The 27,715-nt window shown below is 47.2% G+C and overlaps 1 protein-coding gene across 12 annotated transcripts in view; it reads left to right on the top strand.

Annotated features, from left to right (window-relative positions):
- MTSS1 (MTSS I-BAR domain containing 1) overlaps nucleotides 1-27,715 on the top strand; it is a 162,509-nt gene that overhangs the window by 106,435 nt on the left and 28,359 nt on the right. For 8 of the 12 annotated variants that reach the window (XM_025265472.3, XM_006048350.4, XM_006048347.4 and 5 more), the window contains 4 exons: nucleotides 18,473-18,557; nucleotides 21,405-21,496; nucleotides 22,921-22,995; nucleotides 27,242-27,253. In XM_025265472.3, the coding sequence (XP_025121257.1) occupies nucleotides 18,473-18,557; nucleotides 21,405-21,496; nucleotides 22,921-22,995; nucleotides 27,242-27,253 (264 nt within the window). Of the gene's footprint in view, nucleotides 1-16,338; nucleotides 16,388-18,472; nucleotides 18,558-21,404; nucleotides 21,497-22,920; nucleotides 22,996-27,241; nucleotides 27,254-27,715 lie in introns of those variants that run through there. The other 4 variants (XM_006048349.4, XM_025265474.3, XM_006048348.4 and 1 more) reach the window with 2 other exon arrangements.

The following is a 27,715-nucleotide window of genomic DNA, read 5'->3' as shown; positions in this document are numbered from 1 at the left end:
TGGAACCTTACCACATTGTGTCATCCATTCCCATTTACCTGTCATTTTGTACCATGGCCTGGGAGCTATTTTTAGAGCAAAGACTGCTTTATTGACTCATCTTACTGTCGGTGCATGGCGGGTATAGAATGTTTATTAAGCACAGGAGGAGTGCCATCCTTTCAAATGCAGGAGTCTCCTCTTTTTCTCCCTCTGCCCTTTTCTCTTTGCCATGAAAATCCATGTCCCAAGTTGAAATTGAGCACTTTTGGGAATTCCCTGGCTGTCTAGTGGTTAGGAATCCACGCTTCCATTGCAGGGGGCACAGATTTGATCCCTGGTATGGGAACTAAGGTCCTACAAGGCATGTGGCACAACAACAAAAAAAAACAAACAAAAACCCTGAGTACTCTTTTCCGGTAGAAGCACCATGATGGGATGTGGTCAGCTTCAGCAGTACATGGTTCACAGGGAATGCGTTCAGTTTGTCATCTACTCTGAGAACTTAATTGCCATTCACCTCATTGTTTCTTTGGGGGTAAAGAAATCATGTCTGTTTGCAAAACGACTGAAGTATAAACAGTTTTCTGAAAAGTGCACTTATTTGGCAAGTTGAGGTCTGCTGATGGTTTAGAAATCAGAAATGATTTTCCATCCCCATAATGAGGACAAAGATGAGTGGTCCTCTCTCCAACAGGAAAAGAAATCTACTCATGCCCCCAGAAGGGAGAGGAAAAGGGTGTTGCAAACTCATTCCTGGCTGAGTAATTCTTGAGAATTTAAAGTATGACTTTTTAAAAGCGTAACATACGTGTTGGGCCATTGGTACTAGCCTCGGTTTAAACCAGGTTTCAGTAGTAGATGATTATCCCATTCTGTCCTCCACCCATCTGGTTGGGGCTGTCCCTTTGCTGAGAGTGAATTTGTCTATTTTAGTTTGCCAAAAGACAAAACAGACGATGAGGGTGGCAGAGCTGGTAGTCCATGACTCAGATTCCACTCAGACCTCATTCCGTATTTCACTGGGGTAGAAATCAGACTTGAGGATGCCCACGACTCATTGCCAATGGGAATGGTGGCCGCTGGAGTTGTGCAGTGCACGACCTGTGCAGCCGTACGTACAGCCTTCCTTGTTAATCTGGGAGTTTAGTATTTTCAGATGCCCTCATCTGTCCCTACCCTTGGGTTCACTCGTGTCCATATCTGTCTGTCTCTCATAGACACACAGACACAGACGCACCCAGATGCACTTTTTCACCTTGAGGTCATTCAAATGTCATTGTTTTTCCTGTTTTCTCACTTGGGACCAAAAGATCCCTGATGCCGAGGCTTCTACCTGAAAAGTCAGCTTCAGCTTTGTAATAACTGGTAATTGTGCTCCTAAAATAAACCAGCCTCTCCAGGGCTGGAAGCTGGTCTTTTCAGCTTGTGGACGCAGAGCCGTGCTCGCCTAATGGCGAGTGCCTGCGCTGCTTCCTGTAGCGCAGTGCGGCCGTCTGGAAATGCGGCTCTCGGGCCCATGACGGGGGAGGGCCAGCTCCTTTTCTGGAAGGAAACGAACCTGCTCCTGCCAATCCCACCACGCCTCGTCCTCCGCCTTCTGGTGGGGAGCCGCTCTCTGCCTTTGTCATCCCCCAGTTGTCACCACTGGTTTGGAGTGGCTGTCCCCATCTCTGTGGGATGCTCACCAGACTTGATGCCGATTCTTCCTGGAGCTAATGCCTGCCTCTGACTTTAGAGTTTGCTGATGAAGTACCATTAAGATGGTTTTCTGGGTTCTCCCCCAAAAGAATGCTGGGTTCCTGATTAACAACATTTGTGGGGGTACTTCCCTGGTGGTCCAGTGGCTGAGACTCCAAGCTCCCAATGCAGGGGGTCCCTGTTCGATTCCTGGTCAGGGAGCTGGGTTCCCACGTGACACAGCTAAGAGTTCACATGCTGCAACTAAAAAGAATCCTGCAACGAAGAGCGAGATTCCATGGGCCACAGCTAAGACCGGCGCAGCCAAATAAGTTAAAAAAAAAAAGACTAGGTAATCCTGGGGAGCTGTGTGGCAGCCTTTTGGGGCGACCCCTGCTCATTGGTGCTGTCTTCGTATCAAATCTGTTCCGAGGAAAATCAGCCCTCAGTTGGGTGTTTGGTATTGAGGAGAGCACGATCTCTTTGTGCAAACCCTTTTCATTTTTTCCAGTTCTGCTTTTGGGATTCTTTATAAGGCATCGAACACACTGGAGTTTAAAACCAGATTCTTTGCTTCACACTTTTCTGACTTCTTCTTGTATGAAATGAGTTAAGGTTGCTTCAGGATGGTGGTCCTGGGTACCACTGCCCTTGCCCAGAGTGACTGATGAAAGATGCAGATGCTGTCCAAAGCCACCTGGGAAGTGGTGAGAGACACTTGGAGGTGGCCGTTTCATGTCGGCTGAATCTAGAAGCCTCCACTGCAGGCCGGGTTGCTCCTCCTAGCAGGACATGTGGGTGAGGTGTGGGGGTCCCCTTCAGTCAGACTTGCACCCACTTTTATGATAGCCATCCCCCCAGCTCACCCCATCCCCCTCTCCCAACCTGGGCTACATACATGTACCCTCCTGGGAATTGCCCAAGAATCCATGTGCATGGATCTAAAAAACAATGCCCAGGGCCCTGGGAGAAGCCATCCTTAATGATGCTCTGCAGGGGTGACTAAAGAGTCATATCCATGGTGACTTCCCCCGGGGTCCAGGGGTTGAGAGTCCACGTTGCAGTGCAGGGGGTGCAGGTTTGATCCCTGGTTTGGGGAACTAAGGTCCCACATGCTGTGAGGTGCAGCCAAAAATTAAAAAAAGGGGGGGGGGCACATCCTGGCGGGTTTGTGGGTACATGTACGCATGCGTGTGCACTGTGTATATAGCATGTGAGCACAAAGCACGTTGTTGTGTTTTTGCCATGTGCAACCTCCCAAATGGCTTAACAATACCACCAGGGTCCTTTGCGCTCTATGTAGGTGACAGTTATGAATTTGCAGGTAGCATTCAGTGGCTGGAATTAGAAACCAGCTCTGTCCTTAAGACCTGCGAGGAGCCACCTTCCATGGCTGTTCTTATTTTGTTCAACCTCATGGAACAATGGCAGCCATTACCAAAGAAGCCCTTTGTTTGGGAAGGGAAAGGTTCTTCAAATAACCCCCTCTCTTCCTAATCCTGTGCTCACTTTACTCCACAGATTATGGGGTTTGGGGTGGGAGAAAGCTCCCTGCCCTCTTCCCCTGAGGGTGGAGCAGAGTAAGGTCTCTGGCCCTAGAGATATTTCAGCTGAGTCTAGGCGACTCAGGCAAGGGCTAGAAAAATAACGGTAACAAGCTAAAACTGGGTTACTCCTAAGGCCTCCTTCAGTTTGTAAATTCTGTGACTCTGAGATGCCAAAGGTCCTTTAGGAAGTGGCTTTAAGAAATCTTGGGGCTGACTGCTGAGAATACCATTTGGTAGGTCCCTTGTCCTCCTTTACACGCTGCCAAGTGATTGTTGTCATGGCAACAGAGCTGCTCCTGCTAAGGCTTTACTAACAGCATATGAGGGGATCTGGAGCTTCCTGAGATTGTTAGTAATTATCTTCTAAAAAAAAATGTACTCTGAATATTGCAAACGTTTAATGGGCCCTCTTCCATCCTAATGGGGATTTTTGAGGTTCATTATCAGCCCCGTATCTTAAAACAAAAAGGCTTGATTCTTTGTTTTCCTTCCTTATTTTTCTATTGTGTGTGTTCTTGCCTGGAAGAAGAGGCATTGAGTAGATGCTCAAATATTTCAGTTGAAAGGTTGGCAGAATAGCCAAACATTGATCTGAATATTCTTTATCATATTAGCATTTATATATGCTCTTTACCTTGCTGACATTGAACCTTAAACCAGGCAAGCCTCTCAGAGCTCACAGCTTGTGGATCTAGAAGTCCTGTTTTCTTTTATTTTCATACCGGGGCGGGGCAGGGGGAGGGGGTGGGCGAGTGGATCCACAAGTGAGTCTTACTTGTAAAGAACCTCTTAGCGCCCTCTCCTGGGAGCTCAGATTGAGTCCAACTCTTCAGACTATGATATTATCCAATTAAACTTTGTTTTTCTTTTTGTCTGCAAATATCTATTGAGTCAGAGATGGGTCATGCATCTTCCCCAACGCTGGGAATTCCTTGGCGCCTCAGATATTGTCACTGGAGGCCACCTGTGAATGAGGGACAAAGGCCCAAGAAGTAGTAAGCCCATGCTGAGTCACCCAGGACAGCATTAAAAACTCACATATGTACCTGGGAGCAGGGAGGTGAGTTAGCGATTGTCTGGTCCCCTTATTCACTCCTTCCCTCCACTATTCCATCCTTAAATGCAAATGCTAGAGGCCTCTGAGCTGCTCGGCCTCCGAAAGGCAGATGAGAAAGGTTACTCCATACCCACTTTCCATACTGAGTTCTCTGCAGGCTTCTTAAGGTCCCAGGCATGGGGCGAGACCGAGGCCAGTGGGCACCCAGGCCACTTGGTGACCCATTCTCAGCTTCCTTTGAATCACTTTGCACTCAGACATTGTCAGGTGCTCCCAAGTCTCCTCTTTTCTCTGGATCCTGCGTTGCCCTTTCTCTGCTGGCAGGAGGACATCTGGGAAGGGGTTGGGGAAGCTTCACCAGCAGGACCCTGTGCCAGCCGAAGTCCCTGAGTCCCTACGGAGATAGAACATGGTGAGCAGTCACATTCTACATGGTCCTCCGAGTCCAGGACACAGGGGCCACCTGCATTTCATCTGATCTGTAGGGTGGTGGCTTTCTCAGGAAACTGGGCAAATTAATTGCTTTTGGATCTGTATTCTACTTCTTGACCTTGAGACTCCATTGGGAATCTAGGTACTAAAACCAGTTTGTGCCCTTTGTAAGTGGGCTTCCCAGGTGACTCAGTGGTAAAGAATCTGCCTGCCAGTGAAGGAGCCACAGGAGATGTGGGTTTAGTCCTAGGGTCAAGAAGATCCTCTGAGGATGAAATGGTAACCCACTCCAGTATTCTTGCCTGGAAGTTCCTATGGACAGAGGAGCCTGGCGGCCTGCTGTCTGTGGAGCTGCAAAGAGTCAGATACAACTGAGTGCTCATGCACCACCCTTTGTAAACAGGTGGAGGTTGGGAGGGAGGGCTGGCCAAGGACACCTTGGTTGTGCTGTTTTCTTGCCTGCCAGAGCTTTAGACCTGCTTTCTCATTTTTGGCTGTAAGAGCCAGCCTCCTGCTAGCTATACCAGGGTTAGAATTTCAGTTGCTGTTTGATCAGAAACCATCCAGTCATTCAGGAACCATTGGGAAAGGTACAACCCCAGATAGAAATCAAGGGGAAGAAGACACTAAGACGGTAACAAGTCCATCTGAATGATCTGAGATGAATTGGGCTGGGAAGTTAGCTGCAAAATGGAACTGCCTGGATTTTATGGCGACACCAGTGGAGTCTCAGCCCAAATGGAACCACTTTTCCCTTAGAATCTTAACTCTTAGCTTCTCCTGACAGGTTCCTCGTTGGTGTGGAGTAGAGTGGGGAGGAGGGAGATGGACTAAGAGAATTGGGAAGAAAGGGTGTTACAGGCTCAGTACTCAAAGCTTGGTGTGTCTGCCAGGTCCCACTTACGTTTGTTGAGCACCTACTATGTCCAAAGATGTGCACACATCCCATTATGTGCTGTTTTACAAGATGTCAGTGTTGAAAACCATGGGACACTGAGTTCAGCTAAGCAGGGACGGGCCGTTTCTGGGACACTGTCCTGCAGCGGCCCTTCCTGGGATGGGTCAGTAGCTTAAAGGGTGATCTGTGGCCAGTAGGGAAGGGTCCCCTGCTTGACTAAGCAGTACCTCCATGCTGCAGGAAGCTGGCAGGGGGCAATGCGTGCTGAGACAGTCTGTGCCCCCCTGATCCCGGGGCCTTGCGTGCTCACCAGCCCGCCCACACACAGTCCAGCCAGGAAGTGGTGGCAGTGTGTTTTGAGTCTGGCTGATGACACAGATGTCTGGGTGGCAAGGTTGTTATTTTCCTTCAGTCACAGAATGGGGATGGGGAGCAGAAAGCTACCTTCTCATCCACTAAATACGTTGGTGCATATTCGCAACAGCGAGATGTTCTCAAGAATGGTTCTAACTATGGACTCAGCCCTGGATGAAAATCCTGAATTCTCCTGTGCCACCGTGAGCAAGTTACTTAACTTCTCTGAGGCCCTTGGCCTCATCTGTAAAGTGAGGATAATAATTCCTATCTGACCGTGATACCTACAGGAGGCATATAATGAGATTTTAAAATTGAACACATTGTGCTTGCAAGTGCCTCTTAGATTGCCAACACTGAGTAGATGGTAGCTATTCTTAATAATTTGGAAAGCAGCAGAATTGTTTCCTGAGAGATGGTAAAGTCAGCACATTCTGGCGTGGTTCAGGGAGGTACAGAAGCCCCTTAAAGGAACAGAATAGTACTTAGGCCAGCAACACTCAAGAGAAACCTGATTCCAGATACAGAGGTTTTCAGCAGTAGCAGTAGAGCCCAAGGGTGGCATCACAGACCCGCTTTCTGGGGTCTCATCCCTTTGGAGGAAGTGGGTGCCTCAGACTCTGGCTCTGACCCCTAAAACCATGAACTTCCCTCCTCTGCTTCTAAATTCATCAAGTGACCCCCTGATTTACCTGAAAACTGCCTGAGAGATAATGCTCAGATCAGCAGCTGCAAGCATCTTATCTGCCTGACAGTTCAGCTTCATGAGCTAGGAAAATGATGTGTGGTTTTGCACATCAGCCCACATCTGCTTTGCTGGCACGAGCTGGTGTCCTCAGGTCCCTCCAGCCTGGCCCTGGTGGGAGCATCTTTCTGTGCCCATACCCCAGAGGGAGACCCTGGCAGCAGGCGTGCATGGTGATAGATGTCGGGGAGCCAGCGGCATTTCCCGGTGACACCCCCGCCAGAGCTTTTCAACCAGGCTCCACTCCATCGGAGACGAAGGCGGGCAGAGTCCCCATCGGAATGCCTTCGCTCCTACTCTGGTTTTTCCTAGAAGTGTGAGCGTGTTCGTGTTGCTCTGTTTCCACATTACCAGTCTCGCTTTGCTTTTAAAACAGCAACAAAGGAAGAGGAATATCAGTCCTTGTGGCTGCCAGTACCGTGCCTGCCAGAATCTCGTGCTTGCTGGTCTCAAGCCGCCAGATGGTGGTGGGACTGTGTGTGTTTTTTTTCTTTTTTTTTCTTGTTTCCTCGGCTTTTTGAAAAGTCGTGAAGTGGGAGAAGTTGGGAAAGGTGAGTTTGGCAGCTGATAAGTTTGCAGTATCTTCCACCCCACCCACACGTGGGCACAAGGATGTCTTCCCAAAACGTGTTGCCAACCCTCCTTGGCCTTTGTTGCACGCGCAGTATGGCATGTCCCGTGAACACCAACCTGGATTGTCCCACATATCTCAGCCACATACAGGAGCCCAAGAATACAGTTTCTGCACAGGAAACTGCGTGTTTTTCTCTTCCTTGAAGGTGGAAGCATGTTAGGTTTGCCATTGTAGCAAAAGGGAAGTTACACTTCCTTTGTCCGGGAGCTTTCAGGGTTTATTTTTGAAAATCTTTTTAAGTTTTTCTACTTTTGACCTAAGCCACCTCATGAAGACAAAGGGTCAGATCCTTCCACTGCTTAAAATACTACTCACGTTTCTCATTCGTTTGTTTCCTTGGAATCAGATTGTGTATTTGTTGCAAGAATATTGTGGTGATTTAAATAGCACATTCAGAAAGCTGGCGCAGTGGTAAAGAATCTGCCCACCAATGCCAGAGACACCAGAGATGTGGGTTCGATCCCTGGGTCAGAAAGATCCCCTGGAGGAGGGCATGGCAACCCACTCCAGTATTCTTGCCTGGAGAATCCCATGGACAGAGGAGCCTGGAGGGCTACAGTCCGTAGGGTTGCAAAGGGTCGGACACAACTGAGCACAACAACAGGAATGTTTGGATAGTTCTGAAGCCATTTTCAGGACTAACATAATAAAGTATGTGGACAGTCTTCAGTGATCTGTGATGACCAGTGCCTGCCCTGAGTGGGGCTCCCTTATGTGGCTGATGTAAATGATAGATGATCTGCAGGTAACTTGTAAGACCAGGAACTGATTGTTAATCCCTCACCCTCCCCTCCATGTAAACAGATACAGGACATCAAATGAGGCCATCTCTCCCAGTGGTCCATCTTTTCGTGCCTAAGGATAAAAATAAAATGCTAATGAAGCCAGGAGAAGCACAGTTTGTTGGTTTTGATGTTCAGATAGTCTGAGTGCCCCCTTTGACCTTTGGTGAAAATGATGGTGTCCTTGAAAGGAGCCGGCCACCTCACAAGGACGCAGCGAAGGACGCGGACGCGTGTCTCTGAGCAGGAGAAATGGCAGCGAGGCCAGGACTCCTGAGGGGCGCCCGCGGCTTCTCTGCTTGTTACAGGCAAGTGCTGGGTGCCGAGCAGCAAGGCACTGCATATTTGTTGCTTCCTGAACTTTCCAAGGCACCTCCCAGCCTGCAGGTCACCCTGAAATCTGTGGCTTCTGAGTTTAGATGAGGCACGTCCCATGAGGGCGGGGGCTGTCTCTTCTGCTCACAGCACAGGAGTCAGAGCACAGCAGTGTCTCCTCGGTGCTGGTGGAATATGGGATGCTGCTAATCTCTCCTCCAGCACCCTGATCGCTGTAAGATCATTTCTCTTAAAATGGTAAAGAGGGTCATCTAATCCAGCCTGGAGGTCACCAGGAAGATATGCTTCCTAGAGCTTCAAGCAGGTGTGCCCACTTCCAGCTGAAGTCTCCCTGCCTGGGGTCTCCAGGGCTCCCCGATGACTCTGTTGTTGATCTTGCAGTAGGGGTCCACCTAATGGCCTTTCCGATTTGGTTCCTTGGACTGAACCTTTGCATAAAGATGGACTTTGTTGGCTGGCACATCACAGTTGAGCCTCTCTGGGCATCAGAATTGAGTTCCCTTCTTCCTCTTAGAATTCAGGTTTATTTAATATTTTTTTTTCAAAACCAAAAAAATCGTTTATTGAAGTCTAAGAGTGCAGTTAGCATAATTGCAAATAAAGAAGCCATCTTCAAGACTAGTAAAAAGATAAAACATCCCAATTCACAGGAAAATATGAAAAAAGTATCAGATGCTTATGCTCTGTACCTCTGATTGTACATAAACCCCAACAAAGAAGGGTTAAAACTTCAGCATATGAGGAAATTAATCTCATGATAATTTTCAAGCTTCACTACGATCAAAACAGAAACATCTGTCATTAACAAAAGAGTAAGAATTTTAGTTTTGACACCTGTAAAACTAAAAGGGACATAGGTCCTGACTAATTCAATATCCATTTTCATTCAAACGTATGAATAAAATGATGTGTTCTGAGCTCAGTTTTGCCCAGAGAGCATATGCCCTTGCTTGCTGTGCTTAATGTATATATTATAGAAACAGCCTATTACCTCTCTCTTTCTCTATATCCACATACACACACACACATGAAACAAAATGTTAAAAGGAGAGACAAAAAAAAATCTCTATTTCCCAAGTTTGTATAATTATATATATGGAATTCAGGTTTATAACCAGGTTCCACTTCAGGACTCTCACTATCCCTTTTGAAGCGTGTGTGTGTGTGTGTGTGTGTGTGTGTGTGTGTGTGTGTGTGTGTACTAAGTTGTTTCAGTCATGTCCAACCCTTTTGCGACCCTATGGACTGTAGCCCCCAGGGTCCTCTGTCCATGGGATTCTGCAGGCAAGAATACTGGAGTGGGTTGCCATTTCCTCCCCCAGGGGATCTTCCCGACCCAGGGATTGAACCTGCGTGTCTTATGTCTCCAGCATTGGCAGGCAGGTCCACCAGCGCCACCTAGGAAGCCCTCTTAGCCTGTACCAACACTTAAACTTGTGAAATGAAAGTGTCCCAAACATGGCAGTGAAAGTGCAGGAGGAGGGAGCCAAGCTTCACAGTCAGTTGTGATGCTGGTGTGGTGGGCGCAAAGCCGTGGGCATCACCCGGGACGGCTGGTGGGCCACCCGCTGGGCTGGCCAGAGCATTGGCGTCTGAATGCTGAGGCAGGTGCTGCAATGCAAAGCTCAGACAGCGCTCTAGTCAGCCTTCAAGGTGAAAAGATACCTGACATTTCACAGTTCTGGGCTCAGCGAGCAGGGGCTTGAGAGGAAGGAGAGAGAGACACGCTGTTTCCTCGTTTACTGAACCCTCAGCTTTCCAAGCTGCTGCAGGTCATTGCAGAAGCGGTCCTGGATTTCCCTTCCAGTCTCTGTTAGAAGAAGGCTGGTGCCACAACTGTCCCAAGCTTTGCGACATAAAAATAAACAGCAAAGAGAGATCTCGGGCTGGAGACACCTTTAGGCTCTGGTTAGCTGGGGAACCTGTCTCCCTGTCTTGAAGGCATAGTTCACCAAGAGATACGTTCTCTGCAGTCAGTTGACCAGTGGACCTCTCAGGCCCGCAGCTTCAAGTTCCACCAGCGACCACTTGGTTGGTGCATAACTGTTGACAGCAAGGAGATCCTTCCCAAGCGGACCTTCTGGACCTCTCCTTTATTATTATTATTTGAAAAAATTTTTTTGGCTCTGCCACATGGCATGTGGGATCTTAGTTCCCCAACTGGTGATCGATCCCATGCCCTCTGCAGTGGTAGTCTGGAGTCTTAGTCTCTGGACCACCAGGGAAGTCCCTGGTCCACTCACTCCCTTTTGAACTTTTGTCTTTGAAGATGTTTGGGAAGAAGGAGCTGTCAGGGAGTTGGCGGTTCTTCCCTCTTCCCCTCTTGAGTTCTTGTGGCCAGACTAATAATAAAATTGACACAAGACGGATGAGCAGGAGAAAAAGACGCATTTTAATTCCTGTGTGTGGAGGGCTCATAGAAATGGGACTAAGGAAATAGTCAAACTTAGCAGCTTGTAGACTTTTAGATAAAATAGTACATCTGTAAGAAATAGGCAGGACAAAGAAATGTAGGTTTGGGGTGCCCAATTAGGGAGGAATCTAAACGGAGTTTGGGGTTGGGGTAATTAATGAGAGAGGTAACAAGGTTTGTTTACACAGGCTTGGCCCGAATGCTCTTCTGTCAACAAGGCTGTCCTTCCATCTCCAGATGTGGGGAGCACAGCTTTGATAGGGCAGATGCCATTCTTGCGTTCAGGGAGACCGAAAGGAGAGTCGGAGAGAGCCCCTCTTGCATTGGCCGTTCCTCAAATTCTTTATGGCGTGTTTGGGGGTGGCACACCCTGAGCCCTAATGGGACAATTCTGGCTTTGTTCCTTTGTACTGTTACCCTGCCTTCCGTGCCTCATCCATTAGCCAGCTCCTTGGAGAAGGATGATGTTAGATGTGGGAGAATTGGGGACTGTCACATACTGGCTAGCACATCATTGTGGACGGACACTCCCGCCAGGGCTGAGGTAATTACTCTGGCCTCCACCTTCTTGTAGGACTTGACTGATTACTGCTACATCAGAGCCCCGCTTAAGTGGCCCATCGATGTAATCAGGGCTCTTTATTTTCTCTATAATAATGTACTGACCTCTGCCTGCAATAAGCTCAACTTTTGGTAGACTTCTCTCTGTGTACGTACATTTCTTCTACCTGAGTTGTCAGCTTAATCAAGGGTCAGATGTGTGTTCAAAACCTGTATATGCGAATTGTACAGCATTACATTATTTAATTACAAGGTATATAAATCTTTGGGATGAATGTGAAAAATCAAGATTGGTTGTTTCCGAATAAGTGGAATGTTTAGAAAGCTAAGATAAAAGCAAGTTGCTTTTCAAAAACATATGTAGATTGCTATCAGATTAAGTGGGGATGAGGCAATTGTAAAAGATTAGGGACAAAAATGATTTTTAAAAATCTAGGATACCTCACATTGTTTCTCAAGAAGCCCCAACTGGAACCCATGGGTGGTGCATTCAGGGTATGATGACAGAAAACACCAGTGGGCAGAATCATTTCTTGGGAATATAGTCATCAACAGTTGAGTCTAAGCAAGTTAGACTCTCCAGTGACACAGCCGGCGAACGGGGGAAGCTGGGCTTTGAATCCGCGCTGTCTGACTTCAGAGCTGAGTGCTTAACCCTTTGGCTTGACTGCTCTTCCTCCTGACCCGCCCACTAATTCAGGAGGCGGCAAGGACATTGTGCTAAGACTCCAGACCAGCCACAGTGGGAAGCAGCTGCCATGGGTGTGCTGGGGCTTGCAGGCTCCTTGGGGTCTGCCTGTCACCCTCCAGAGCCTCAGTTTTTCCATTTATAAAATGGGGACAGTAGATCACGTTCCCGGCACCATTTCATAGCTATCCCCCGAGCCAGTCTGTGAATCCTTCCAAGGCTGGGCCCTCCACCTTTATCATCTTTGAAATCACTTTAATCCTTGTTGCATGGTAGATACTTATTAGGGGATGTGTTGTGATTCCCCATCCCACAAAGATAGGTTGCCATTCTTACCCCTGGTCCCTGTGAATCTGACCTCAGTTGGACATGAGGTCTTTGCAGGTGTCCTCAGGTTAAGATGAAGCCATTAGGGTGGACCCTAGTCCAGTGCAACTGGTGTCTTTATATGTCTCATGTGGAGAGACACACGCTGGGAAATTGCCAGGTGAAGATGGAGGAAGAAACTGGAGTGATGTTTCTATCTGCCATGGAGGGCCAGCACCCACCAGAGGGGGCAGGGAACAGCCCTTCCCCAGCAAGTTTCAGAGGGAGCAGAGCCCTGCCGACCCCCTTGATTTCAGACTTCTAACCTCCAGAATGGTGAGACAGTAAGTTTTGGTTCTTTTAAGCCAACCAGTGGGGTTCTTGGTTACGGCAGCCTAGGAAACAAATACAATACTGAATAAATGTGGAATTTGTGTCTTCGTGTGCCCCCACGTTCATACTTCGATAGCCTAAGCTCTAGATGTTTTACTTCTTTCTATTTTATTTTTATTTATGTTTTATTAGAGGCTTTATAGGAGGCTTTTAAAGGAGGCTTTGCGATGTTGTGTTAGTTTCTGCTGTACAATGAAGTGAATTAGCCATACATATATACACATGTACATGTATCCCCTTCCTCTGAAGCCTCCCTCCCACCACCCCAGCCCACCCCCTGGGTCATCACCGAGCACGGGCTGAGTCCCCTGTGCTGTTCAGCAACTTCCTGCTAGTGATCTGTTTCACACATGTCGTGTGAAACTTCTTTCCACTGACTGTCTCCTTTGCAGATCACCCCGTTTCAATCGCCTACTGATTGTGCGCTACTTTTTAATAAAAAACCTTTGCTTGTTATGGGAGGACATTCTTCAACATATTACACAAAAAAGAATGAAAATTGTTGCCATCAACTGTTTGTGCCTCCCTCAGCAGTGAGCGACGGACTTACTGTGCCTTTTGGCCACAGGGTGGTTCCTGGTGCAGGGAGGAAGCACGAGGCTGTTGCTCCCTTCCCTCTTCTTTGAACTGGCAAGAAACAGAACCAAATCAAAGTGGCTTTAAAAATAAGGAGCTGTGTGTATTTGCAGAACTGGAGCCCCAGGTTCAGGAGAGCAGGCTCCCAGTGTGTTAATTTGGCAGCTTTGTGAGCTCACCTGGAGATGGGCTCCTTCTCGGTTCCGCCCGCAGAACATGCCTTCTCCTAAGGCAGGAGTCCCCACTGCTGTAAAGATAGTTAACCACAGCAGCTGGGCAGCCTGCTTCCTGTTCTCACCCTGTGGGGTCTCTTGTGGGTGTTGATCTTAAGATCAGGGATATTTTCCCCAAAGGCTTCCCCAGCAACATCTCAGTCTCTTGTCTCGTCCCTGAACCAGCCACTGCCAGAGCGGATGGAGTGAGATCATGTCTCAGTTAATCATCTGAGGATGAATGAATGGACTCTGGACAGAGGACCCCAGTGCCCCATACATTCTCCAAATTAACAACTCCTACTCATCTTTAGTAGGCAGAATAATGCACCCCCCAAAAAAGACATCCATGCCTTCAACCCCAGAACCTGTGAATATGTTACTGTACATGACAGCAGGGGCTTTGCACATATCATTCAGCTAAGGATCTTGGGATGGGGAGATTATCTTGGATTATTAAGGTGGGTCCATACAGCCCAGGGACGGGGAGCCTGGTGGGCCGCTGTCTATGGGGTCGCACAGAGTCGGACACGACTGAAGTGACTTAGCAGCAGCAGCAGCAGTACAGCACAAAACTCTAAGGAGGAAGAAGGAAGATCAGAATCATAGAAGATGTGAGGATGGAGGCAGAGGTCAGAGAAGAGTGAAGGCGCTACTACTGACTTGAAGGTGGAGGGAGGTGCCACGAGCCAAGGAGTGCAGGCAGCCTGTGGGAGCTGGAAGAGGCAAGGAAAAGGATTCTCCCCTAGGGCCTCCAGAGGAATGAAGCTCTCCCAACACCTTGATTTTAACCTGGAGAAATTGATTTTGGACTTCTGACTTCCAGAACTGTAAGATAATAAATGGGTACTGCTTTAAACCACTAAATGTATGGTAATTTATTAGAGCAGCAGTAGAAAACCAGATAAGCAAAATCCTACTGTATCACACAGGGAACTACATTCACTATCTTGTAATAAACTCTAATTGAAAAAAAATCTGAAAAAGAATATATGTATATACATGGCTGAATCACTTTGCTGTGCCCAAGAAAATAACACAACATTGTAACTCAACTATACTCCAATTAAAAAAAACCAAAGCTAATACACCGTTGTTTCTCCAGGCTGACCTTGAATCAGTATAGACCTTTGGTAAGATAATAAGAATCTTGTATTGATTTTGAATCTTCTATTGTATGCACAGAGAAGTTACACAAATATTTATGCATTCAACAAAAGGCAAACCCATTCCCTCACCCTGCCTCTACCTAGCCAAAAATGCTACCATTTTGCCCTCCAAAACGGTCAGTGTTGGTTCGGTCATTCAGCCCCAGTGCCGGGTGCAGGGAAAGCAGAAACAAGTAAGATCTTGTCCTCACTCCCAAGCTGCCGAGACCGTCTCAGTCATTTGATTCCATAAATATTCTCACTGTCAGCTCAGAGCTCGTCCAGATGTCTGTTCTGGCTTTGTAACTAAAGCCAGTTTCCTCTGAAGCTTTTCAGACCTGCTGATTTTTTTGTTTTTAAGTTTTAGCAAGGGTCAGGAAGAGCAGAAGACGTTGTTAAGCACATCCACAGATAGAGCTATTTTTAGGGGCCCGGAGTGGCAGAGATCCACAGTCATTCTGACGGTTGGGTCCTGGCGTCCATGGAGGAGGTTAGCTGCCTGTCTCCTGCCCTCATGCCCCTTGGACAGAGAAGCTGCTCTTTGGGACTTTTCCCTGTGGTTCTTCATTTCCTCCTCTCACAGGAAGCCCTGTGCCACAGAGCAGGGGGTCCCCAACCTCTGAGATCTAATGCCTGGTGATCTGAGGTGGCGCTGATGTAATAATACTAGAAATAAAGTGCACAATAAGTCTCATCCACTTGACTTATCCCCAAACCACCCCCCTGCCCGCCCTTGGTCTGTGGAAAAATTGTCTTGCATGAAACCAGTCCCTGGTGCCCAAGGGCTGGGGCCCGCTGCTGCAGAGCAGGGGAGCCGTGCATGCGGTCTGTGTGGAGCTGCTCGTTAGCACACCACAGCTCAGTTGTTGCCGGGAAGCCTTGGGCTTTCCCGGGGATGATATATGTCCAGTGGCGACCTGTGAAAATATCGGGGAAGCTACCAGAAATCCAGGACCAGAGAAATGGAGTTAGGGAGCCAGGCTTCGAGGTGATCTTTTCCAACCATGGCATTCTATTTTGAGGAAACTGAGGCGTGGGTAATCAGTGACACAGCTCTCGGTTATGTGTGGAGCAGCTTAGCGAGGACCGGAGCTTAGTCCCCATGGTATCAATTGTGGACAGTTCTAGGCTTGGGAACCGAAATAAGAGAGCTGGACCATGAAGCCCTGATACCCGTAAGAGTGTGTAGATAAGTTAGCTTAGCAGGATGTGCTGGGCTCTTAGCTCTGCTTCCCATCTCCCCTTGTCTGTAATAAGTGCCGTGTGCTGAATGGATAAATGCACAGACTCTGGAGGTTTGGCCTGGGTTGGAATCCACCTTACTAGCAGTGTGACCTTGGTCAGATTACGAAAGGTGCTTTCCTTGTCTGTAAGGCGGGGGTGATAGGAACGGCAGCATACCAGGTGAGCTGACTTAATGAGTTCATATGTGCAAAGCAGTCATCTTGGGGCCCAGCACTTCCTCAGCTCTAACAAACGACTTCCTTCCTGGGACCTGAAGCATCTCTCTGCAGCACTTTGGCTGACTGCGTGCTTTTCCCATCATGTGACTGCATCCTAGGGTTTTATTCAGCCTGCTCTGTAGAACAAGATGTTGTTTCTTGTTTTTACTATGGTAAACAACATTTCAGTGACTATCCTCATAGGTAAGTATTTGCTATCACCCTTAATTGTTTCCTCGGGTAAAATTTTTCAGCGTAGAATTGCTGGGTCAAAATGGGAGCTTGTTTTTGTAAGACATGTCTTGATAAATGCCGCCAGATTTTCCTCCAGAAAAGTACTAGTTTACACTCTTACCAGCTGTAAGTGAGTGCGCCAGTTTCCTTGCGTCGCCGAGTTATTAACTTTTAATCAAATGAAGGCCCTGGAAAAATAGGAGAGATTTCTCCGGGGATCAAGTGTTCCTAGTCCATGCTCCTAAGAATCTGAAGGGAGCCCAGAAGGCAAGTGGCGCGTGTGAAAACGGCGCCCTCTACTGGTTCTCCCTGGTGGAGCAGCGCGAGCGGCAGTAGACGGTCAGGTTGCCCCCGGCACTAACGCAGATGCCAGGAACTACAGAGCAGTATTTTACCCTTCTGGCCATTTAGAAAATCAGCCTCAGATGAGCTGTAACTCTCACTCAGGTTCTTTTACAGAAGTACTTAATCAGCTAGGGGAGAATTTGCTCCGAGGGAGCCCCCGGTACTGTCTGGAGACATTTTTGGATGTCACAGACTGGGGCCACTGCCACATGATTTTGGTCGGCTGAGGCCAGGAATGCCGTGAACCGTCCTTCAACAAAGGACAGACCTGCGCCTGTGTATCAATAGTGTTAAGACTGAGAAACCCTGTTTTAGAAGAATGGCTGCAGAGGCTTCTTTTCAGGCTAAAATAAAATATAGAAATATCAAATATTTATCACCATTCCTGCTATTTTTTGGTTCTGGAAACCTGATAGTTTTGCAGAATAAAATGGAAAATAGGTGGAAGTGAGGCAGCACACTGGCATTTCTAGGAGAGAAGGCAGAGCGGAAAATACAGCCCATAATAGTCATGAGTACTAATGAGGGAGGGGATTGTTTTCCTATTAAATTGACTTGGTTAAACCTGGAATAAATTCCTGCAGCTTTCCCTTGAAGATCTTGTCTCTTTTTCTAAAAAGATAGTGCTTTTGGGGACACTTTTCTTTCTGATTTCATGAGCCCCAGTGTTTTCATAACATTGATAATTGTGCTTTCCAGTGCTTGGTGCAGAGTTACCATCTGTAGTTACTGTTTGCCTCCCCCTCCCCCACGCCCAAGTAAATGCTGATATGAACGTTTCTAAGAGGAGGAAGGAAAGAAACTTCAAAAATAATCTTAGAGAAGGGTGTGCCTAAAGGGAAAAGTACAAGAATTTTGAGAAGAACCAAGCCGTATTTCAGGATACTTTGACATTGGCTGAGTTTGAGGACTTTTCACGCTGGTGTTACCCAAACCCATCAGAAAAAAAATTCCCTGTTGTTTCATTTTGCTTTAGCCCTGCCCTTCTCTACACTGCTTGCGTTCTAGAATATGTGACTTTATGCAGTAGCTTCACTGGCTGTTCTGAATAATGCTAGAAGGAGGATTTGCCGTAAGTGGAAAACAAAACAAAACTACAGCTTTTCCCTAAATATCAGATACTATTTTAATCATCTTCCCTGAGAAGTATTTTTGACCCTGTGGGTTGTAAAATCAACTTCTGTGTCAGTCAGTATAATAAAAAAACAATAGAAAATATTAGAGGGTATTATTATATATAGTAAAGGTAGCTTTTATTTTGGTGATTATTTCAAGATGTGTAGCCATATATATATATATATATCCTGGTGGTTCAGACAACAAAGAATCTGCCTGTGATGCAGGAGACCCAGGTTCAATCCCTGGGTCAGGAAGGTCCCCTGGAGAAGGGAATGGCTACTCACTCCAGTATTCTTGCCTGGAAAATCCCATGGACAGAGGAGCCTGACAGGTTACAGTCCATAGGGTAGCAAAGAGTCAGACACTACTGAACGACTAAGCATGCGCGCGTGCGTGCGCGCGCACACACACACACACACACACACACGTTTATGTCTGTGTGCACAAGCCTGGTGAGAAGTCGGAAAGACAGTGGCTTGGGTTATGGCGCAGTGAAATTGGGCTGGTTTTTCCATTTGTTCGTTCTTTTCAGGGTCTTCCTGATTCTGACTTGCCTCCTGTCCCTCACGTCTGCCTCTGTTGCTTTCCCAGGTGGCACCAGGGAGATCGGATCCGCCCTGACCAGGATGTGCATGAGGCATCGGAGCATAGAAGCCAAGCTGAGGCAGTTCTCCAGGTGAGGACCATGTTTCTCCCAGATCTCAGACGGCCCTGATGACTTCAGGTTATAAAGCTGATGAGGAGCATCACTCGCCTCGAGCAGCGCGGGTTTCCCGGTGACATGAAATCCCCACAGCCCGTCTCTCATCACAGCCTCTCACGCTGCTCACTCACCGAACAAGTTTATTTATTTACTTATTTTTGGCTTCTCTGGGTCTTTGTCACTGCACGTAGTCTTTCTCTAGTTTCAGCAGTGGGGGCTAGTCTCCAGTAGTGGAGTGCGGGTTTCTCATTGTGGTGGCTTCTCTTGTTGCAGAGCACAGGCTCTAGGCACGCAGGCTTTAGTAGTGGTGGGCACAGGTTTTGTTGCCCTGTAGCATGTGGGATCTTCCCAGACCAGGAATTAAACCTGTGTCCCCTGCATTGGCAGACAGATTCTTAACCACTGGACCACCAAGAAAGTCCCCAAGGAAGTATTTCACTGGGCGTCTTCTATGTGCCATTTCCTTTTCCTGCCTGGAGAATCCCATGGACAGAGGAGCCTGGTGGGCTACAGTCCATGGGGTCGCATAGAGTCAGACACGACTGAGCGACTAACATTGCTGTGTGCCAGGCACTGGTCTGGGCCCTGGGAATATGGTGGAGAACCGGATGGCCTGGGTCCCCGCCTTGCGGAGCCCATACCCCCCACCTTGGGATCTTCTCTATGTGTCTCATCAGTGTGGGGAGCCGGGCATCCCACTGAGACCTCTGGGCCCCACCCCTACAGGAACCTCCTAGGAGGAGAAGCTGCCATGCTGGATAGTGGGGTGTGCACTGCTCTCCTGTTACCCGGGCCCTGAGTGCATCCTCCAGACCCACCTAGGAGGGCAGTGGCGGCTTGCAGAACCTTCCACACCGCCAGCCTCTTGTCTGTTTCACGCGCGTCCACAATGGGTAGAAATGACAGTGGCTGGCATGGGGATTTGGAGTCACCAGTGCTCCAGTGAGAGTGGGACGTCCTTCCAAACAGATCAGCATAATTATCAGTCGTCCTCAGTCTGCTTTGTGAATTGCGAGTTGCGTAAGAGGCTGGCAAGGTGGAAGCCCTCTGACCCTCTTGCAGGGCCATATCAGGTTGCCAAATGTAGCAGCAAACACACCTTGTCTTGAAGTCAGCTGGGCCTGGGTTTGAATCCCTGGCTGGCCGCAAGTGTCCTGCAGTATGGGGCTGGGGTCTCGGCCCCTGGCAGATGGGTGTAGGAATCCCTGAAGGGTTCTTGTGCAGATGTACACAGTGTCCACACAGCAGAAAGCACTCACTGGAGCTGGTGACAAAATCGAACTTCCTCCTCCCTTCCTCGCCCTGGGGAGTCCGCCCTGTGATGGCACCCCCCCGCACCTCTTCCCACACCCATCATCTTGTTTACCCTCGGGCCAGTCTTGTGACCCTCATCCCATCGTAGTGATGAAGAGACGCCAGTTCCATCAGCCGCCGTGCATCGAGCACCTACTATGTGCCGGGCACGGCCTCAGGTGTACAGAGCATAGCCCTGACTAGGAACACATTCTGCACTCACAGGGCTTACTCTGCAGACACGATAGAAACCTGCCGGACTGTCGGGCGGTAATGAAAGATGGGAGAAACACTTGGGGTGGGGTGGATGGTGGTTGCTGGATACAGGCTGGTCAGGGAGCATCTCTGTTCAGAAGAAAAATCTGAGTGGAGACCTGGAGGGAGTGAGGCTGGAGGAGGACATATGAGGGTGGGAGCTGCCAGGAGACCCTGGTAAGAAAGCAGGGAGGTCGTACCTAGAATTTGGAGATTTTCAGCAGGTTCAGGATCAAACGAAGAAGGCAATGGCACCTCACTCCAGTACTCTTGCCTGGAAAATCCCATGGATGGAGGAACCTGGTGGGCTGCAGTCCATGGGATCGCTAAGAGTCAGACACAACTGAGCGACTTCACTTTCACTTTTCACTTTCATGCATTGGAGAAGGAAATGGCAACCCACTCCAGTGTTCTTGCCTGGAGAATCCCAGGGACGGCGGAGCCTGGTAGGCTGCTGTCTATGGGGTTGCACAGAGTCGGACACAACTGAAGCGACTTAGCAGAAGCAGGAACAGCAGCAGCAGCAGGATCAAAAAGCAGTCTGAAAATTGCCTTTGTCGTAGTTCTCACCAACATCATTCAAACAATTTATGGGTATTTTCTAATTTTTTGACATCTCTATAATGTAGGCTTGGGTTGATTTTCCTTCCATTGTACAGAAAACCCTGTGTCCCCTGACTCATGATTTCTCTCCATGGGGTGTTGTCTTTCCGCTTGTCTAACCACGATCTGTTTGGGAACCCGCACAAAATAAGAAGGGGTGTACCTGGAGACCCTTCATCCCTCTGATCCTCTCTAGGCTGTCCACAATCTGCAGTCACGACTCATTATCCTGAATGCACATCAGAATCACTTGGGTCTTTTTTTAAAAAGTAATTCTGGGGCCCCACCCCAAGTTTCTATCAAGTATTAGGTGAGGCCCAGGTGTCTTCTCTTATAAAGCTCTCCAGCCGGTTCCCTTGTGCAGCAAGGGGCATGACCCCTTTGGTCTGCAACCTTGATTGTGAATACAAGTGTTGGAATCTTTTAAAAAGGCGATGAGAAGAGGTCATACCAACAGTCACGTGTACAGCTTCTTCACAGTCATTGAAAAGCATCCTGAGGACACGGTCATTGTGAAATTGGGGGGTTTGGAGGTGAACTTGGGCTTAGGGTGCTGCCTTGTCCTGCTTCAGGTAATTATGATTCGGGTGTGTTTTGACAACGGAGTGTAAACCTTGACAACAGATTATGTCTGTGTAATTTCTCCTTCTCTTTGTCTTTTTGTGCAAGTGCTTTAATCGACTGTCTGATAAACCCACTTCAAGAGCAGATGGAAGAATGGAAGAAAGTGGCCAACCAGCTGGATAAAGACCACGCGAAAGGTACGGGGCGAGGTGGCTGACGCACGTCAGTCTCAGATGGCAGGTCGCCGGCTGCTGCCTGTGCCTCTGCTGGGGTCCCTGATGTCACCCGGAGGACGCACTCCTCCCCCGCTGCTCCTGTGGGCGTCTCAGTGTTGGAGGATGAAGGATGGGAAGTGATCCCACCGCAGGACTCAGTGCTGGGTTTGGGGCATGCAGCGTCACTCAGTGGATGCCGTCATTGTCCCATGGCATCAGTTGCGATCAGCTGAATTCAAAGTGATTGTAACCTCAGGCTTAAATGCTAGAGACTCACACTTCAGGCATTTCAGCACATTTTGAAAACCAGACTTTTAATGATGTAAGTTAGCCTTCAGTCTCCTGCCCAGAACTGGCCATTCTCTTTGTATATACTTTCAACCGGTGGGTCTCAGAACCTCACGTGCCGGCTCTAGGGACCGAGTGGTCCAGACGGACATCACGCCGTCAGTCTTCCTGGAACCAAAGGGCAGGGGTGCTGGCGGTGTGGAAGAGTCAGGAGACCCTGCTCCCAGCATCGTACAACCTGCAGTGAATGTGGTGGAGGGAAAGCGTGTGGGCCGGCAGTGATGCCAAGGGCATATAAAAGAGAGCTCTGATGGATGCCAGGAGCATATAAAAAGAGCTCTGATAGGCTCAGGGCAGGCGGGAGGGAAAGGATGGGGGTGGCTTTGTGGGAACTGGTCAAATTGGTGATGAATCGACTATGAGGATAGCAAAGGCAAGAAGTATCAGAGCCAACTGTCATTTCAGATGTTCGTGCCTGGGTGACGGAGATGCCAGCAACAGAAAGGGAAAGTTCGGGGTGGGCATGAGCTGCGGGGGTGGGGGGGGGGGGGCAGAGAAAAGTGTTAGTGGGGCTGTGGCCGTGTGGGCTGCCCCTCCCCTGGGTCCACAGCATCCAGCCTCGGTATTAACGTGAATGTAAGGCAGCCAGGCCTTTCCCACTTCTCTGCCATGTGGTCTAGTTTCTCTGTAGTCTGAGATGCTCATTTTTGAATTGTAGCATCTGGCCAGCATCTAACCATGTGGGCTCTTCTTGGAGTGAAGCCCTGTAGATTTGGGCCTTGGGAAAGTAGATAATACTGGAAATATTTCTTGTTACTTATACTGAGAAATTGTGAATTTTAACATTTTTATTGAAGCCTTCCCAAGTGCCATCTTTTCTCAGAGCTGGTATGAATGAATGCTGGAGGAAAAGACCCTGGTACATTTTGTCCGTTTTCATGTTCATGACCCCTTTGCTGTAAAATGGCATCAGAAGATTTTTTACCATTTTGTATTCCAATAAAGGTGTTTATTGCACATCAGAGTTTATGCTTTCAGCGATAAAAGTAATGGCTGTTGCTAAAATGTTTTCTGTTGAGCTAAGTGGTAAGATTGTTCAATATTCTTCTCTCTCTTAGAATATAAAAAAGCTCGCCAAGAGATAAAAAAGAAGTCCTCAGATACACTGAAACTGCAGAAGAAAGCCAAAAAAGGTAACTCTACAAATTCTGCCATTAATATGTTGCTTTGGGAAAATGAACATGTGCTTGATTTTTCTTTGAAATAGAAAGTCTTCAATCAGACTTCCTTACATATAATGGTCCTGTGAACAGATAGGAGCTAATAGAATCTATCAGAACCAAAGTCCCCAAGTGCAGAATATCTATTAATTTGAGATACAAAGTGGTACTTGACTTGTTCCCTCCCCCAACCTGATCTCCAAAATTTGACAGTTTCCATGTCTATTGTGCGTTGTGATGAGACCTATAAATTTCTTGGAAGCCTTGGGATAGTACATAAAAGCCTCTATGCAAATGTTCTATAGTAATTATTACAGAAATTATGTAATTTTCTCCTCCATCCTTCATAGCCTATAATCTCCAAAACCCTTTATTAAGTCTTGTGAAAATGTTAGAAAAGCCTGCAGTGGGAGCTGGGAATCATGCCTGCACAGGGAGATTTTTCATGGGTGTTCTTGAGGGTTGGAGCCAGGTAAGGAACGTGAGACTGCTGGTGTAAGACCCTTCCCCCTAGCCGATCATCGTTAACAGACCAGTTAATTACCAGATCCACTACCCAGCTTTGCTCTTCCAGCTTGAACTGGGAATTTGAAGAGAAAAAAATCTAGCTACATCCACTTTGCAAGCATTTTATTAAGACCTAACAAGATATAGCGGAGAAGGCAATGGCACCCCACTCCAGTACTCTTGCCTGGAAAATCCCATGGATGGAGGAGCCTGGTGGGCTGCCGTCTGTGGGGTCACACAGAGTCAGACACAACTTCACTTTCACTTTCACTTTTCACTTTCATGCATTGGAGAAGGAAATGGCAACCCACTCCAGTATTCTTGCCTGGAGAATCCCAGGGACGGTGGAGCCTGGTGGGCTGCCGTCTGTGGGGTCGCACAGAGTCGGACACAACTGAAGCGACTTAGCAGCAGCAGCAGCAAGATATAGGGACTCTTCTTGAACTTGAGAATGTAACATTCCCTCTAGACTCTTCTTCTCAATACCCAGTTTTGAATTTGCTGATAAAATGGTTCCCCCGCCTCCGCCCCGCATCAGGATGCTCTGTGGGTGGGTAGTCTTTAGCGTTTGTTTGAGACAACTTTTTTTAGGTAGACATCTCCAAAGTTCCCCTTTCCTAAGCAAGTGGTTCTCACTTGGAATTAAAAGAAACATCTGGAGAGATGGGACACGTTGGTAGAAGAGGAGTGAGGATAGGACAGACTTTTCAAGCTAAGTGTCGTCTCTCCCCCCACCCCCCGCCCCCCAGTTCTTAGAATAACCAGGAGACCATGTCGATACAAAGGCAGCAGGATTCTCACTCACAGTCAGTTTTTCCATTGGTATTGGCCCCAGTTGTTCCTATTGGATGTGTTCTCCTGTTCTTGATGCTTCTGCAATTTACATTCTAACTTAGGCACCTGGGAGCTAGTATTCCACAAGTGGAATAGGCTTTGTGGCCAATAACATTTTAGTGAGTCTAGAGGTAAATGTAAATAAAACTGCCACCCTATTCCATTGCATCTGAGGTTTCTTGGAAAAACAGGTTGGTAAAAATTTGGAGCTGAACTCTACCTAATTGACACCATGCCAGCTTTGAGATAAGAGAGATGAATGGGTTTGCAGAGAGAGTCCAAGTCTATGGACTTGAAAAAGATTTGGGAGTTTGGTGGAAAGGTTGAGGTAAGGAAAAAGTAGCTGTTTTACTTTCTCTCTTCCAGAATTTTCTTTTCAGAGGCCTTAAGTTCTTGGCTGCAGTGATAATCCTTTTATCTGAATTCTGCCTGGAGACTGAAACAGTCTTTGTCACTCAAAGTCACTGGCATTGTCCAATTAGCGGAATTTGGACCTGCAGGGAATGCCTGATAGGTGGATTGCAATGCAACATAAAAGGAAGTTTCTGGCAATTAGACTTGCCCAGCACTGCTTGGGCTGTCTGGAGAGGGAAACAAGCTCCCCATCAAGGCACCGGATGGAAAAAGTCAGGAAACATAGGGTGCTGGACTGTATTACGTGAGAAGACGCTGCTGGTCCTGGGACTGGGGAATAATCAGCTTTTGGTTGTGAGGCACTTGGACCTGAAGGCTGAGACAGTGGAGGCTGTGATCAGGGGCTTCTGAAGCATCCATCTTGTCAACCCCAGTCATATAGCTGATGGTCTTGGGCACCGTATTCTTTCCAGACAAGAGAGCCATGACGGTGTTCTGATGTCTACAAGCCAAGTCAGATCAGTAGCTTAGAGTATTCCGGATGATTTTCTAGTTGATCCAGGGGACAACTAGAAAATTATTTTTATTTATTTCCTTTATAAATTTTTTTTCTTCCAAATTATGTAAGTGCCTTTTAAAAACTCACATTGGTGTATTTTGGGGGTGACTGGAGCTTCCTAGGAGGTACCAGAGTCATCCTTCTGAGTGAATTCTTATTATGAAGTGCTCTTCTAGAAGATATATGGCCTGAGAATGCACTAGAAGCACTGCAAGTTAAGGGCTGGAGGAAATCTGGTTATTTGAAGCTCCCAGTTATTTGGGGGGGTCTGGTTAGCTGAAGTTTCCCTTTTTGCTCAGATGCCTCTCTATCGCGTTCATCTCCTTCAAGTGGTAGCTTCCTAGACTTTGGCTTATAACATGTTGGTAGATCCTTCTGAGATTTGCACTGTGTGTTAGGATGGTTTGAATACGTTTTTTTTGGTCCCGATAGAACTAAATTTGGTTTATGCAGCCCAATAATCACTTCCTTTTAAATGTGTTTTCAGGCGGTTATTGAGCAGCTCCTTGTCATTCCTTTTTTCAAAACTGTGATCTTTGATCTAAAAATTCTTCTGACTCTTCTTTTCAACATTTAAATGCCTTTATGCATTTAACTGTGGATTTGGCATTCCCTTTGATATAGACACATATGGGATGTGATTTTCACTTGTGACTAATTTTACCTTAAATTTCACTCTGCAGCTGTATCACCTTTTGCCACATTCTGTATTTGACGCTTTTTTACTATCCTATAGATAATGGTAGTTCATAGCCTAAAGGTATTTAAATATCACTGTCAAAAAGTATTTAATTTAATGTTTTTTGGAGTTTGATTAAACTTTATCTGAAAATCATTTTAAAACAACTTGACATGTGCTCCAGCCATGGGTGAATATACCTATTTTTGTGGAAGGCAGGCTTCTTGAATACCTATAGGGCATAAACCTAGGTGGGGAGTTGGGGGCTGGAGGGACCAGGCGAGAGCCAGGGGTCCATGCGTGGGGCAGGGTCAGTCTTGCTGACAGGTCAGGGCGACAGGACAGAGGTAGCAGCAGGGTGGAAAAGCGTGGGACTGGCCCGAAGCCCAGGCTCTGAGTGGAGTCTCCTGAACCCTCATCAGGCCCTGCTGCTTGGCATCAGCTCGTGACTTTTGAAGTCCTAGAGTTGGCTGTAACCCAACTGGGGGAAGTAAGAGTGGATCAGAAATAGGAAACATTTTGTACTATTTGCCCATTTCTGCCACCTCACCATGCAGTCAGCAGCCTTATTTCTCATTTAATTAATTCTCATATTGTTATTAATTTCACTTAAATAATTATGGTAAAGCCTTCCGTTTCCATCTATAACTACTTTTATCAGAGACATTGAGGGAGGAAACTGCTGGAGCATTTTAATATGTTAACCCTTGAGCCTGACCATTGAAATAGTTGAATGTGTCATCTTTCACCCGAGACTGCAGAGCTGATTTATAAACCTAATAAACAGACTCCCAGAGTCCCATATCAGCATATTATTCACTGTTATATGTAAGTTTTAAGGTCTTTACATTTTTTTTTTTCATTTTCACCCCAGCTTGAACTTTGGATCCTGGTTTCCTTAGTGACTTTCCAAGTTACAATAAATTACACCTAAAAGCTTTTCTTGTGAAAGCATCTTAATTGACTTCTTACAGGAATATATTCTTCATCTCTCTTTTTAAGGAAGAAGAAAAAAAAAAAACGTTGCATTCTCTAGGACTGACAATTACAAACTAGGAAGATGTCTGTTTAGATGGGAAGTAAAGACTCTTAGCAAGGCAGGGGAGGGAGCCTGGGTTGCAGCTCTCAGTGGCTGTGGGTTTAATCGCCCTAATATAAAATTCCGTGGCAAACCATGGACTGTTTTAACACAGGTAAGACTGCTGCCCGAATCCCAGTTTGACTTTATTGTTTTCCTTTTTGTGTCAATTGTGTGCCCTGCACTTTCTCGCCGTGTGCCCCGCCAGTGGACGCTCTCGGTAAGTCTGTCATCCTGAATCTCTGGTGGCTGATCACGGTGTGGGCCTTGCTGTGGGCTTTCCGTGGTTATCCAGACCTATGCTGGTTGCTTCAGTTTTCCTCCCAGTTCAGAACAATCAATGGTGCCTACTTAATTTTCCATAATTTTAAGAAAATTGTGTGTGCGTGTGTTTCAACCAATCATTTTCTTTTTTTTGAAGTTAGACCCTTTAATGGGTTAGCTTAACATTCTAAGAGTCTTTACATCCTCATAATTCAGTATTAGACTCATGGAAAAAAGAAATACAGAATGACTTAAACCCTCATTTCCACAGGAAAAAAATACATGCATACATACATATCTAAGTGTATATGTGTGTATTTACATCACAGACAAAACATGGAGAGCTATACTTAATAACTTCTCAAAATAATTCCCAAATCGGATTTGGTTTTATTAAGCTTGCCAACTATCTTTAACT

This window comes from Bubalus bubalis, chromosome 15 (genome assembly GCF_019923935.1).
Source record: "Bubalus bubalis isolate 160015118507 breed Murrah chromosome 15, NDDB_SH_1, whole genome shotgun sequence".
In the NCBI taxonomy this organism is placed as follows: Eukaryota; Metazoa; Chordata; class Mammalia; order Artiodactyla; family Bovidae; genus Bubalus; species Bubalus bubalis.
This window is presented reverse-complemented; position numbering and strand designations above follow the sequence as displayed.